Genomic DNA, 14450 nt, shown 5'->3' with positions numbered 1-14450 from the left:
CCGACTGTCTCATGAGTAGACTGACAGACTGACAGACAGAGGGTCGAACTCACTAAATATAATTAAAGAAAAGCTTAACTCCCTGTAAGGCTAAAATTTTAGGCTGATATTTTAGTAAGATTGTATATACACCATGCAAAGCTCTGTTTTACCTCAAACTATGATTTGTTCTGTATCTCAGTTGATTGATTTGGTTAAATAGGTTAAAAAAAATAGATTGGTGCTTTACCTCATAGCGCATGTTGAGCTTTAAACCCCCCTTTTTTGGAGTTGAAAATAAGGGGATTGAATATTTTTTATATGCCATTGCCTAACCCTTATTGGGTTCACTACCACTTCACTGCGGGGATTACAGTACCCAATGTAACCTAACCATACTTGTCTCAAATGTAGAACTACCTCATCCCCCCCACTCTTATATTCAATTCATTTTAAAAGTCACATTAAAGCAATAACATGCCAAAAGATTAATTTTCAAATGTTCAGAAAATGTAGAAATTAATTCATTTTTCCTCAAAAATAATCATTTTCATTTTGCTAAAAGGTAAAGTGTCTAGGATTCTAAAAAATTGCTTACCTATTCTTTGCAGGCTAATCAAGGGATTTGTCGTCGTTGACGAGGGAACGACAACCGTTATCTCGTTCAACAACGATCGTTCTGTCGTTCCAATGGACGCGACACTGTTGGTCAGCGAGTTGAACACGCTTTTGCCGCGGTTACCGCCACGCCGATCGTTATCGTTAATTTCATTGCTGTCAATTTCGTTCTTACGATCGTTATCGTTATTTTCCTGTTTGCGGCCAGTTCGTCCTCGGCGGTGTCCCAGAATTGTGTCGCGGAACTGCGGTGAAATCCGCACCGAGGACTGCTTCTTCTTCTTTTGTTTTCGAATTGTGCGGGAGCGCGAGTTGCGCGGATTCCAATAGTTGCGTTTGCGCGCCTTGATGTTGGACTTGACGCGCGGCTTGCGGCCGCCGGCAAACGTTTTCGGCGGACACTTGAACGGGTTGGAGCAGCGTTCACGCTCGGACGGCGGTAAAGTCGGGCGGATGAAACGAATATTTGGCGGTAGAGTGGTCGAATCTGTGTCAATCTCGTTGTCGAAGTTGTTGATAAAGTTTGTGTTGAAGTCGTTTGTGTTTGTGTTGGCGTCATCGATGGCAGGACGGCGGGGTTGCTCGGCAGGCACAAATCGGTTCTGATTGTTGAACCTAAATATATAAATGTATTAAAACATATGTAAGATGAAAACATTACAGAAACCTACAAAAAACTTTACATTTCTTTAATTAAGACAATTTTTTAATCCTCCATTAAAATAGTTAAAAAAAACCATCTATTGTATAATTAACTGTTAAGGAGAGCAGTATACCTTTAGCAGTTAGTAAGATCTTTGGCTATAGACACACTCACGGAGAGACAGACAACCTGTTAGTTTTATGTAAAGATGAATCAGAGATAGGACAATGGATGTCAAAGTTATCTTCGCCCATTCCATATCCAAGAAAAACTTTGAAGAGAAATGTTGGAAATTATGAGCTGTTAACCTTTCACTGGATAATTTTCTTATTAATAGTTTGCGTATAATGAAATAAGGGAAATGCGCCCACCATAATAACCCATTTGTCAATAAAATTACTTTCAAACATTTTAACAATTAAGCAAAATGAGCTATCTTTCTCAGGGAGGGAGGGGACAATGGGGTGTTTGTTACATTAGTCCCAAAATTCTTATAATTACGTTTCCATCACTTATTGTAATCTACAGAAGGAGTTATTAAGTTTATCATCGTTTGGGATGTACATCAACTTATCGGTTATTGTCTTATTCCTTTAGATCCCTGTATGAAAGAGCAGAAATTCTAAATTATTTCCCCCAAACATCAAATGTATAAAACTCTGATTTTAGTAATTCTTGGAAATAATGGAAGAAGAAAGGGCTGTAGATTAATTTCCCAATTATGAAATACAAAATTACCCATTCTTTAGATTAAAATTAATGGATGTAAAGTTAAGTTTGAACCAACCAATTATAATTCTATGGCTGATAGATTTATGTGCATCCCCAATGATGATACATAAAATTACATTAGTGGTTGAAACGTTTGGACACTCAACTTCATAAACCAACCAAAATCAAAATTCAAGAAAAGTCTCCAAAGTTGTTGAGCCAAAATATAAGAAAACTTTGGGGACCAGTATAATTTCCAGTCCAATGTCACCTCCCTCCCTCTTTCTATTTCTCGCCGCAATATTTCACCCTTCATTAACCATTCAGGTTCATCAATATTTTCCCATATTTAGAGCGGGTTCTAGAGAACACTTTTGATTAACTGTAAATTACACTAGTACCCAAAGTTTTATAAAAATTTCATAACTTTTTGGCTGAAATACACTTTTAATGATCTTAATTAATTTCTTTTAAAAATATAGTGTCCAAACTTTTCAACCATAAGGCTTGGGTACCTATATGATTATGCTAGTAGTGTACAAGTATTGTACAAGGCAAAGTATCACAAATATACATCAAGATATAACAATGTCTGTCTGTCTGTCTGTCCGATTCATAGAAAAAGTCAGTGTTGGTGTGTTTATTATGGACATAATTGCCCTTGAAGATTTAACTTTCTTGTCAGTATTATGATATAAATAGAATATTGGTTACGCCACCAGAGGCCTCTAGGGGTAATTTAGTAGAGGAAAAATTTAATTTGATAACCCATTTTTTGGGGTATAGTCCCTTTCGTAACATCGCACCTTATGGGGCGATTCTTCGTATTTTTCACAGTAGCTTTTCTCCTATTTCTAGCCCCTGCGGGGGGCTCTAACCCTGCAGGGCCAATTACCTAACCCTGTGGGGCAATCACCTAACCCAATATAACCTAACCAAACCTAAAATAACCTATAAAAATTATATAGTATGTTAAGTATAAAAATTATAGGGGGAAGTTTTTTGAAGGAGGTTGTTTAAATTTTTTTCTAGGGGTTATTTCTCTTGGAAAGGTGTCGGTACCCTCCCCAAAAATAGTTATAAACCTTCCCAGCGGTTAGTGAGATTAGTACAAACAAACAAACTTTATTATAAGGGTGTGATAAATTGACTGTAGAAACCGCCATTAATGATGTATTATTTAATATCTAATACAATTAATTTTGGCAATATAATTATGAATTTTGTATAATATAAATATACTTAATCAATGCGTGCACTGAGCAGAATGCTGTAAACTATTGAGATTGGGCCCCACAGGGATTAGACATTACTTAGAAAGGGATCAGATTAAAGAATAGAATTGACGTTAAAAATCTTTAAAAATTCTAAAGGAATATTTCCCCACAACCCCAATCCCTTTTTTCTCCCCCCCCCCCTTATTACCCACTTCCCTTCAGTTACATAAAACACAATTCATACGCCAACTTTACCCCAACAAAATATCAAATTTTGCAGAAATTTTAATTGGAATTAATTGGCTGAATAGCAGCTCCTGAATAGATGAAATAAAATATCAGATGTATTATTGTTGTGAATATGTTTTCAATTCAATAAATAAATTATTATTCCTAAAGTTGACTGTTTTTTTTGTATTCAAAAATGTGCTATAATTCATATGCATAAATAAAAGGATTTTTGGTTACCAATAAATACAACTTAATCCTTAAAAGACTCTCTGCTTAAAATAATTATCAAATAAAAATTTAGTTCTTCAAAAGATCACTGAAAACCGTTTGAGGAACTTTAAAACACACAAAAATCAACTATTCATAAAAAATGTATATACAATACATATATGTATGTGAGCGAAAAGTTTTCCTTTAATGAACCTGAACACTTTTATAGGAAGGAAAGGGTTATACAATGATACATACAATAACATTGATTTTATTCATAAGTAGCGCAGTAATAACAAAATGAAAATATTTTATACTTAAGGCTTTATATATGATATTAGTTGCTTCGCTCCTAGAATCTCGGGGAGGGCAAGAGAGGTCAGAAAAATAGCCTAGAGCCACTCCAAAGAACATTTATAAAGCTTCCTTTAATAGGCAATCAATTCGGACAAGCATTTTCTAAAAGCTTTATTTTTAAAAAAGGATACAGAAAGCAGAGAGAAATTTTAAGACTTATTATCAAGATTTTCAATATTTTAAAGCAGTTATTAACAAAAAGACACAACGCTTTAGAGTTAGATTTTTCTATTTTTTTTACTGTTGGACGTACATACATACTTTAGTATTAAAAGAGTATCTTCGCTCCCACTAATATATAGTCTACTTTAGTATGAAGGATGCTATGTTTCAAACTTTGACATATTCAATGACTTAAAAGGCTTTTAAGCAGGGATATAAAGGGATAATACAATGGCCTATAATTTATGTACTTCCCAAATAAGGATACACAAAATTACCATTCTGTAGATTAAACTTAGTGGTAGAAACGTTTGGACTTATCAAACCAACCAATCAAAATTCAATAAAAGTCCCCAAAGTTGTTAAGCCAATGAAAAAGAAAGCATTGTTATAAAAATCTTGGGGACTTGTGTAATAAACAGCCCAATGTACCCGCCCTGCCTGCTTTGAAGTGTTTATGGTTGTCTGAATTAGGGGTATGTCGTGTATACACAAGGATAGAGTAATGACAGATAAGAATTTCAATGTTACAATGATAATAATGGTGATTTAACATAAAGTACCCAGTTGATCACTGATAACCCCCTGTCCTGTTTTTGAAATAAAGGGGTCGGAGATAGTTTTTAGTTTGTTTCTTTATTACTTTAGGCCAGGTTAGGTTAGGTTATTTTGGGTAATGGGCATTCCCCCTTATTCTATCACTGTTGTTCAACAATCACTTTTGTGAAAGTTTGATATTATTTCATTTTATAGTTTTATAAACAATTTTAGCCCATTTACATATTTTTATTTTTCAACTTTATGTATATTATCATAGTACTTTTAAAAGACTTTAATTTTTTGATTTTTTAAAGGCAATGTTTCTGCATATCCATGTTATTTTACTTTTAGATTTTAAAAAGGCTTTTTTAAAAATTTCTTTTAATTATGACCTATTATATGATTCTCCCTTCTTATAATTTGATTGCTATTGTTCTATATTTTAGCCAAGAACATTACTTAATATATAAAAACTTTCTCTTTCTTTCCTTTAATTGATATTATTGCTTTAAAAGTTTAGAAACAACTTGTCTGAAACCAACCAATCACAATTAAATAAGTCTATCTTAAGTTTTGAGCCATATATAAAGATAAAGGGTTTATAAAACATTGGGTACCAGTGTAATTTACAATCTATTGTCCTCTTTCTCTCTATATCTAAATGCACTTTAAAAGTAAAATTTAATGACTTACCTAACAGCTTCGTCCGACTTGACTCTTGGCCGCTGTCCAAACCGGTTCCTGTTCTTGATCAATCCGCTGCGACCCGTGGACGAGAAAGGATTAAAGTTGGCCTCCGTGGGCTGCACCTGCTGCTGTTCTTGCGGCGGTCTGAAGGCCGGAGCCCCGCTGGGCACACTCAGCCCTGTCTGGACTGTGTTAGAGAATATCTCATTTCTAGGTGTTGTAGGGCTAAACGGACGGCCGGTAGAAGACGGGCCAAAATTAAAGCCATTTCCACCAGGTGACACACCAAACGGTCCAGGCGAGGATCCAAACGGATGGGGCGTTGGACGGGTCCTGATAGGACCTGGCGTACTGCTAGGTCCAAAGTTAAAGGGCTCTTGAGTGCTACTGGGACCAAAATTAAACGGTTCTTGGGTGCTGCTGGGTCCAAAATTGAACGATTCTTGGGTGCTTGGACCGAAATTGAACGGTCTGGGGGTGCTGCTTGGACCTGAGTTGAAGGGCTGCAATGGGCTGATGCTCTGTGTGTCCAACTGTGGCTCTGTCCTAATGTTGAATTGAGTATTAAACGGATTAGGCGTAGGGCTGACAGAGTTAAATATATCATTAGCCGGTGAAGTTGGTCCGTTATTATTATTATTGTTACCAAAAGACAACAGTGGGTTGGGTGATGTAGCCAGCGAATTAAATCCTGCGGGTTTAGGTCTCGAGGGGAAGGAAGGCCGGGGCGGCTTAGGCAAGCGGTCCAGCACAGATTGGGGTATTTTTGGCTGCGGCGGCGGGCCTAGGTTAAAGTTCGGCCTTGGTCTGTTTTGAGGTGGCGGCAATCGGTCCAGTAGTTCTTTTGGGATCTTAGGCTGGGGTGGGGGACCCAGGTTGAAGGGGTCAAATCTGTTGGGCGGTGATGTTGGTTGTCTGCTGGCTGTCGGAGCTGGAATATTGAACGGCTGGGGAGTGGTGATAAACGGCTCAGGCGTAGCCGACGGGAAATTGAATCGATCAGGGAATCCTTGCGAATTTTCCGGCTGTTCATTCCCGCCATCTTGAATACTATTGTCTCGTGATCCATCGCCATCACGAGATTTTGCCGCCAAAATGTTGGCCTTGACACGTGGCCGTTTACCGTCGGGGATAACGTCCGGGCCAAAGAAGAAGGGCTCCTCGGTTGTGACAACGTCGGGTCGCGGCTGGATAAAGTTGATGTTGGCCAGTTGGCTGCGGTTCAGCTCTACCTTGCGGCTACCCTGCTTCTTGGGCTTGTTTTGTCGTGTTTTACCAGCCTACAATTGAAAAATTCTTATTATACTGAAGTAGATATACAATACATATATGTTTCTATCTTTAATACAAAGTAGAATGATGTCTGTCCGTCCGTCCGTCTGAAGCTTAAGATCTCGGTAACCACAGAACCGAATGGATTCTACTCTTCAGGGAATATACCTCCTTGTCCTGTGGTGGTTTTGGGCTATTTTCTATTCGTATTTTTTTCCGCTGGGTAGGTAGTAGAAGATGTAATGATTCCCATACTCATTTTTTTAGGCATGTCCTTAATTTTTTTTATTACTTGTTAAGACAAAGCCCCTAGAGGCTAGGGGCGAAGCCGCTAGTCTAATGAAATAGTAATACCAATAAAGAAGATAATGGGTATAGAATACGTGGATATATTGAAAGGGAAAATTTGACATCAATTTAGATTGCTAACATGGAACTCGTTTATTGGTCAGTTCGTTCATTTCCATTTAAATAATATATGTTTGTATATGTTTCTATCTACTAGGATAGAAAACCTATACATAAGATTGATATTACTTGATTACAAAAGTCAATACTAAAAGTAATTAGGCGGGCGGACTGATAAATCTATCTACCATTGATCTATCCCTGTATCTTACCTGTTTAAATCTGTTATCAATATTGGCCTTGACCCTGGGTTTCTTTCCATCTGCGCTGATGAATGGCGGGTTGTTGAAGGGATTTACAAAATCTTCGTCTTCCACGCTGTTTATATCTGGTCGCGGCATTTTCCATCATTTATTAGTTCCAGTTTACAAAGGAGGCAGGGAAAGACAAAGGACCAAAGGACGATAAATTGATGTACATCCCCTGTCATGATAATCAAAATTGCCCCTGTTGATTAATATGCTTGGTTGAATGAATCAAATAATCAAACTTTAATAACAGTACCCAAAGTGTTCAAGGTAATGAATAAAAAACATGATTTTAAAACTTTTAGTGTAACAAACAATTAATTTATGAGTGTCTTTCACATAATTGATTAAATGTAATGCCTTTATTTAAACAAGGTTGATTAAGCCTCAGTAACGCATCAATGACAGGTAAATAATTATTTTTTCTGGTTGTGTCCTATTGCACAAGGCAGTAACGTTTTTTGTTTCAAGCTTGATATTTCCATTACTAATTATTGGGCAAGCTTTACATGGGCCCTGGGATTTATTCAGGCAACTTTATTTTTAGATTTAATGTTTGGGATGGTTTCAGGCTATTTTTCTGCCATATGTTACTCACCCCATTAAAAACAGAGCTTTATATTGTCAATTAAATCGTTAATGGAAAATGTTCCTATAGAGCTGATGGAGGCAGATGGTGGCTGTCTGGAGGTTGCCTTTGTGGGTGGAGGTGTGGTTATCCCAGGTGAAAAGAAACTGTTCTTGTTTCTGTTCTTCTGCAGGTTGGATTTCACCCTAGAAATAATTATAATTTAGATTTTACTTACTTAGTATGCAGTGATCTTAATTTAGGGATAAAACAAAAAAACGATAATAGTTATTTCTCGCATCGTATTATAAACAGCTTTCCCCGGATATAGAATGTACAATTATAAGATTAAAACCAGTTATTTAAGCCCCGAGATGCCGAAGGCACGGGCTAAAATAACTGGTTTTAATCTTATAATTGTACATTTTTATATTCGTAGAAAACTGTATATTATACGATGCTAGACATAGTTTTTTCGTATGGATGAGAACCGGTTCCTATCCACCGGATTCGAATGAATACGGGAAATTTGCATACATTCTTTCGGTAGTTTAAAATTTTGAATCAACCTATTAAAGTTCAATAAAGAACAGAAAGTTTTGAGCCAACGAATATGATAACATGGGTTTTAAACTTATCAGTCTAATTAAATATTTGATAATATATTAACTGACAAAATACCTACACTATTTAAGATATACTTTAAATAATTAAAATATAATCTTTTGTGGAAGTAATCAAAACTTTAACGAATTCATAGGACAGTATCGTAATTAACTTTAAAATTACTTATATTCTAATGAGTTTTTTTCTTTTTAGACCATATACTTCTTCATAAAATGAAATTGTTTCAGATATTTTTGATATTAAAAAGTGCCCTTCCAAAAATATATTAAATGTATTTTTTTGTTGAAAAAAATGCATATTTAAATGATTCATCAAAGCATTAAAAATGTACTCAACATCCTGCAATTTTGTCGGGGATACGTATTCTGAAAATTAAAAACAGGCAAATCAAATCCCTAGAATGGTGATAATCCCCATTGCAAAAAAATGTTTTTAGCCTTTTTTAAAAAACGATTTCAATTATTGTTTTTTTACATATATGTTTTAAACCCTTAATTTTACCCCCTAATAATTGAGATAAAAAATACATAAGTTTAGCCCCCTCAAATTTTTGAAGTTCCTTATTTTTCACCTCTCAAAATAAAAAACTTGGTCGTCACTATATGTCCTATTGCTTTTCCTTTCCTTTATACATGGAACTGTGTTGTTATAATTATGTATAAACAAATATTAATCATTGCAAGTGAACTAAGACTAAGCAATTATTTACTGCTTAAATACTGTATAGTGTATATCTCTGTGTATCTAAGAGGTATACTCTTCACATTCAATATCAATAGATTTTGTCGACAAAACAACAATTTAATTTTAGCATTCTGTATGATACTAGTATTGACAGTATGTCTGACCAGAGATCTTAAGGGATAAAACAACGGATGTACATCTCCAACGATAATAAACAAAATTATCCTTTCTTTATTCTTGGTGGAAAAGATTATACATTGCTAGTTGTACCATCTAATTAATATTTATTTAAAGTCACTAATGTTTTTAGGCAATACTGAGATACTGAGCTTATAGAACTTTATGTAACACAATCATTAAAAGTTTAATGATCCAAACCTCCCAAAAATGTTTCAGCGTTTTGTCGTTAATATTTCATCCATGACCACTTATTAAAATGTCTTATAGTTGACATAAAAAGGTCATGTTAATATTATGTCAACTCTGAATAATATTAAATAAAATCTAGTCGACCTAAACCAGGGATAAGGGATGGGAAACGTAGGAAAATATTATTTCAGGCCTATTTCAAGCCTAGGCCTATTTCTAGCCTAATAAACCAGTTTTGGGATAGCGCAGTGGTTCGTATAAAATGCTAATGAAAAAGCTGTGTGTGTGTGTGTAGATTAAGTATAGAATCAAATTCAGGTAGCTAGTTTAAAGTAAAAAACATAACTTTTTATAAACCTATATATTAATGGCTTTTGTTAAAATGAAGTTTTTTCTCTCCCAAAATTTTTTCTCTTTTACTTTGGTAATTTGAACTGTCAGAAAGCTATCGTTGGGTTTCCCTCAGACAGATTTTAGTTTGTATTATTTGCATTTTTATTAATGAGTAAAAATTTTATTTGAAAATTTCATTGCTAATTAAAATTCAAAATAAATAAATAAATATGCACTTGGGTAACATTCTATCAAGTTCTTTGGATACTATACTGGATATAATGTAATGATATATCTGTACTGTGTTGTATTGTACAAAAATTAGGGTGAAGGTGTTGTATCAACTCCATACTAAATTTTAAAAATTCAAAATACAACATCTAATTTATAAACTACCAAATGAAAATTCGTAGCTACCTTCTTTCCAAAAAAATAATCCCGTTATTTTTGTTTTTTCTATGTGGCCCTTTTTTAATGTTTAACTCTAAGCAGATTTAATAATTAAACTAATGTGATCTAACACCATTTATATTTATTTTTTCGTAGCAGACGAAATCATTATTTTTTCTAGAATTGTCTGCTTGTAAAATTTCCGCCATCTGTGATTTGGGCTTGTTTTGTATCAACCAATCACAGAACACTATTGGTTTAGAGCGGTAGCCAATATGAGCCGTCCGCCAGTAAGGTCATTAAATTAGGCAAATGGTAAAAGTTGCATGATCCCTTTCAAAACCAGGCCGAGACCTAATTTATGGCCAGGTTTCCTATCCCTTATCCCTGACCTAAACCAGTAAAATTGTATGGTTCTATTATATTTTCAGTTTCTATCTTCATAACTGTTGTATAATTGGTACATATGTTATACTATTAGTACTTCATGCTATAATTTTATATTTATTTTATGCTCATAAATCTAGGACCCGTTCCACCTATTAATTACGGCCCCTCACATCCCTAAAAGACCCGTTTAGGGTCGGGTATTAGCATCAGGTGAAAAATAAGAATTACATCATGCATTTGAATGTTTTTTGTTTATTTATTAGTCCTAACTAGGCATTGTTATGAGTTACTTCTGTTTTGGGTCAAGGCATTTCCTATAAATCTATCTATTATTCTATCTGATAAATCTTTAGTAATAATTTTTTCAACGTCTTTTGTTATGACGCAGTTTTGTGTCCAGATTCGAACCCATTAACATTTAGTTGCAATTGTTTTTTAAACAAAAAAAGTAAGAGACAAAACTCTTTTAATTTAAGTACCATATCCCATCCCTGTGTTTATCATTATACAAGGAGGAAGGGTACATAGGCTGTTTGTTACACTAGTCCCCAAAGTTTTCGTATTCGTTGGTTTTAAAACTTAGGGTACTTTAATAAAATTTTTATTGTTATTTCAATCATTAAAGTGTCAAAATGTTTCAACGACTAAATATAATATACAGAAGGGTAATATTATATGTTATCATTGGAGATGTACGTATATTTATCGCCCATTGTCTTATCCCTTAAGATTCGTGTATCCCATCTCTGAGTTTATTATTATATGTCATTAAAGTTAATAAACATTAAGAATGGGTTAAAAGGCATTTCCTAAACTCTATGAACTTGCCAAGGACAGGGACAGTTATTAAACAATTTTCCAGTATGGCTTCTAAACCAATTAATATCCGTTGAATTAGAACCGGTTCACAGCCATTCTGAAAAATCGTGTATAGCGTCGTATTACAGACAATTTTCGACAATTTAGTTTTGGTAACTTGGGCCTTCGGCCCCTAGAGGATAAAAAACTAAGAATTAATCTAAACTTTCCCCTGTTATTATCAGCTCATACCAATAACGAAATTAATGCGGGGAAAAAATCACGAAACCTATACGTGTTTTTCAGCTGTCGTTGGAGGGCAACACATCGTAAAATTGACGACCTCTCCATTTGCCCCCCAAATATTATTTTAGATTTAATTCCCTTGTTGGTTATACCTTATTCCTGTGTTAATATATCTACGTTTTCTAAATCCATTTTGAACCCGATTTGACGTTATGACAGACAGTCATATCTTATTAATATGAGAAGGTGCTCTACTAAAAATTTACATGATTCAAATTGAATAAAATAGCTGAATATATGTCCTTAGTTTCTGTAAAGATATTTCATGTTGATATAAAGTGGTGATTATAGAGCCTATTATGCCTTTTATCTTTTTACATATATGCAATATGTGCATATATATTTATGTATTTAATAAGCTTGATTAAAAGTTTACCTAAAAGATAAAATAAATGAAAAAAGTAATAATATAAATTGACTCTAGCAATTTTAACAGTCTAGTGACCGAAATTTTTTTATAGTAAATCATAGTTTATCATGAAATTTAAATAATTAAATTGATTTAGGTCTTCAGACTTGAAAAATCAACTTAAAAATTAACCTTATCAAAAAAGGAAAAAATCTTTTTTTGGAATTTTAATTTCAAAGGCTTACTAAAAATTGTAAACGAATAAAGATTAATTATAACATTTTAAGTATAACATTTCTCATTTCTTTACCTTTTTGTACTTTATCCATTTGTTACAAGAAGTTTGTTTAATTATAAAGGCTTAAACAAAAATGTTAGTTTGTGCCTTTTTTAGTCTAAAAAGCATTACAATTATGCAAAATACTTAACTTCTTGACTAATATTAAGGGAATCTTGTAAAAAGTTTAGATTTTCTAAATCTTTTCGTAAATATTCCTTGAGGCAAAAGAGGTTTGTTTAATTATAAAGGCTTAATCAAAAATGTTAGTTGAGATGGGGGATACCTTTGACTTTAAATGCTTGACCTAGTCACCTTAAGTATGCATACAAACTAACATGTTTTTTTATAATTTATATATTTCTAGAATATGTTCATTTGCTTCTAAAATATTACTAATATATCAATATTATTTATCGCAGCTTTAGACAGCTTTTCGCGGATATTAAATTGATAAATTGTAAAATCAAACTGGTTTTGTTGGCCCCAAGTGGCCGAAGACCCGAGCTAATAAAACTAGTACTATTTTTATGATTTTAATTTTAATATTCTTGGGAAAGTGTCCGTACTACGATGCTATACATGATTTTTCAGTATAGCTGATAACAGGTTCTGTTTCGAGTTTCAAAGCCATGCTGAACAATTTTTTTTAAAATTCAACTGTAATGCATAATACACTGTATCTTCAGTCAGCTCAGTTTTTAAACTTTAATTTTGGGTAAAGGGTTATTTTTAAAATTGTTATCTAGGGTCAGATCTTCAATGTCAAAATACTTTAATTGGATGTAAAGACTCTTAAGGATTGAGCTCTAACTGTATTTATAGTAAAAACATCCTTAAATAAGAATTAAAGATAATTTTTCTGCTTTTTGATATTTTTCATCAGAAAAAACCTCTTTTTTAGAAATGTAAAATTTTGTTTTAAAAATTGTTCATTATGCATTTCCTTTTATCTGTTTGATTGTAATGCACACACGAACACACACACACGCATAAAAGCACAGTTTTGTGCATACTTTTACACATATTCAACACTTTAATTTGGAATTTCAAGAAATGTAAATATTTCTTTTAACATTTATAATCCTTACCTGATCCATTTAAAAGTATATACAAATTACAAAACATTGAAATTGAAGAAAAAAAGCATAGTTTATGAACAACTTCAAATTAAGAGAGTTACATACATTTATATAAACATACAGAGTGTCCGAAAGCTCAGGCTAACAAAATTGGTATTTGTTTTATGATTTTTATGTCAATATTCCTTGAGTGTAAATCAATGCTATACATGATTTTTCAGTATACAGTGGATATTAATCGGTTTATGAGCCATACTTGAAAAGTATATACCTTGGTCTAGCATTTGGAGGCCGTCTGGTTGTAGTAAACCCCACAGGTATAGGCGTTGTTGCTATTGGTGGATTTACTCGGCTGTTCCCGCCAAAATTATCTCTCAGCTGATTGTTCCCGCCAAAATTGTTATTGCCGCGGAATCTGTTATTGTTGCTTGGCCTCTGATTGCCAAGGCTAACATCTTCATCCTAAGAGTTAAGAAGTTAAATTTTCATCATTTTTAAATGTCATAAACAGATAGCTAAAATCGTAAATTTAATTATTTTTTATTTAAGGTTTCATGATGATTCCTGAAAAAAAGTTAGGTACAATTTAGAAAGCGTGGTAAAATTATTAACAGAGATTCTGTTTGGAACATTTTATACATTATACTATCAAATAAATATTTTACACAGGTGATTCCTAACTTACTTGTTCATACTCATAATCATAAACGAGGTCATTGATGGCTGGACCGCTTGATCCCTGTTGCCTTCGGTCATCATTCAGCAGTCCACTAGGAATTAACATTTTTAGGAGGTCGCTCATTGGTCATGACTGCTTGTAAATTTTCGTTGAATATAGTGTTATTGTTATATCGAAATGATAAAAGAGTCTAAATGCAGGGGGAAGGAGACATTTGGACGGCAAATTACACTATTAGCCAAAATTTCTAATTCGTTGGCCTATATCTGTTTTATAGTTTATTTATTAGTTTATTTTTTAGTTCCAAACCAATAA

The 14450-nt window shown here is 33.6% G+C and overlaps 1 protein-coding gene across 1 annotated transcript in view; it reads right to left on the bottom strand.

The window, feature by feature from the left end:
* The window catches only part of LOC145314867 (uncharacterized), a 28342-nt gene that overhangs the window by 12459 nt on the left and 1433 nt on the right, over positions 1-14450 (bottom strand). Inside the window, exons 3-8 of the mRNA XM_080154947.1 lie at positions 14142-14226; positions 13728-13918; positions 7938-8057; positions 7248-7365; positions 5362-6635; positions 578-1212 (exon numbers count right to left, since the gene is read on the bottom strand). Of these exons, the coding sequence (XP_080011073.1) occupies positions 578-1212; positions 5362-6635; positions 7248-7365; positions 7938-8057; positions 13728-13918; positions 14142-14226 (2423 nt within the window). The remainder of the gene's footprint in view (positions 1-577; positions 1213-5361; positions 6636-7247; positions 7366-7937; positions 8058-13727; positions 13919-14141; positions 14227-14450) is intronic.

Source organism: Acartia tonsa, chromosome 3 (genome assembly GCF_053477335.1).
Source record: "Acartia tonsa isolate MP-2025a chromosome 3, ASM5347733v1, whole genome shotgun sequence".
Taxonomy (NCBI): Eukaryota; Metazoa; Arthropoda; class Copepoda; order Calanoida; family Acartiidae; genus Acartia; species Acartia tonsa.
Note: the sequence above shows the minus strand (reverse complement) of the source record. Positions and strands in the feature narration are given on the sequence as shown.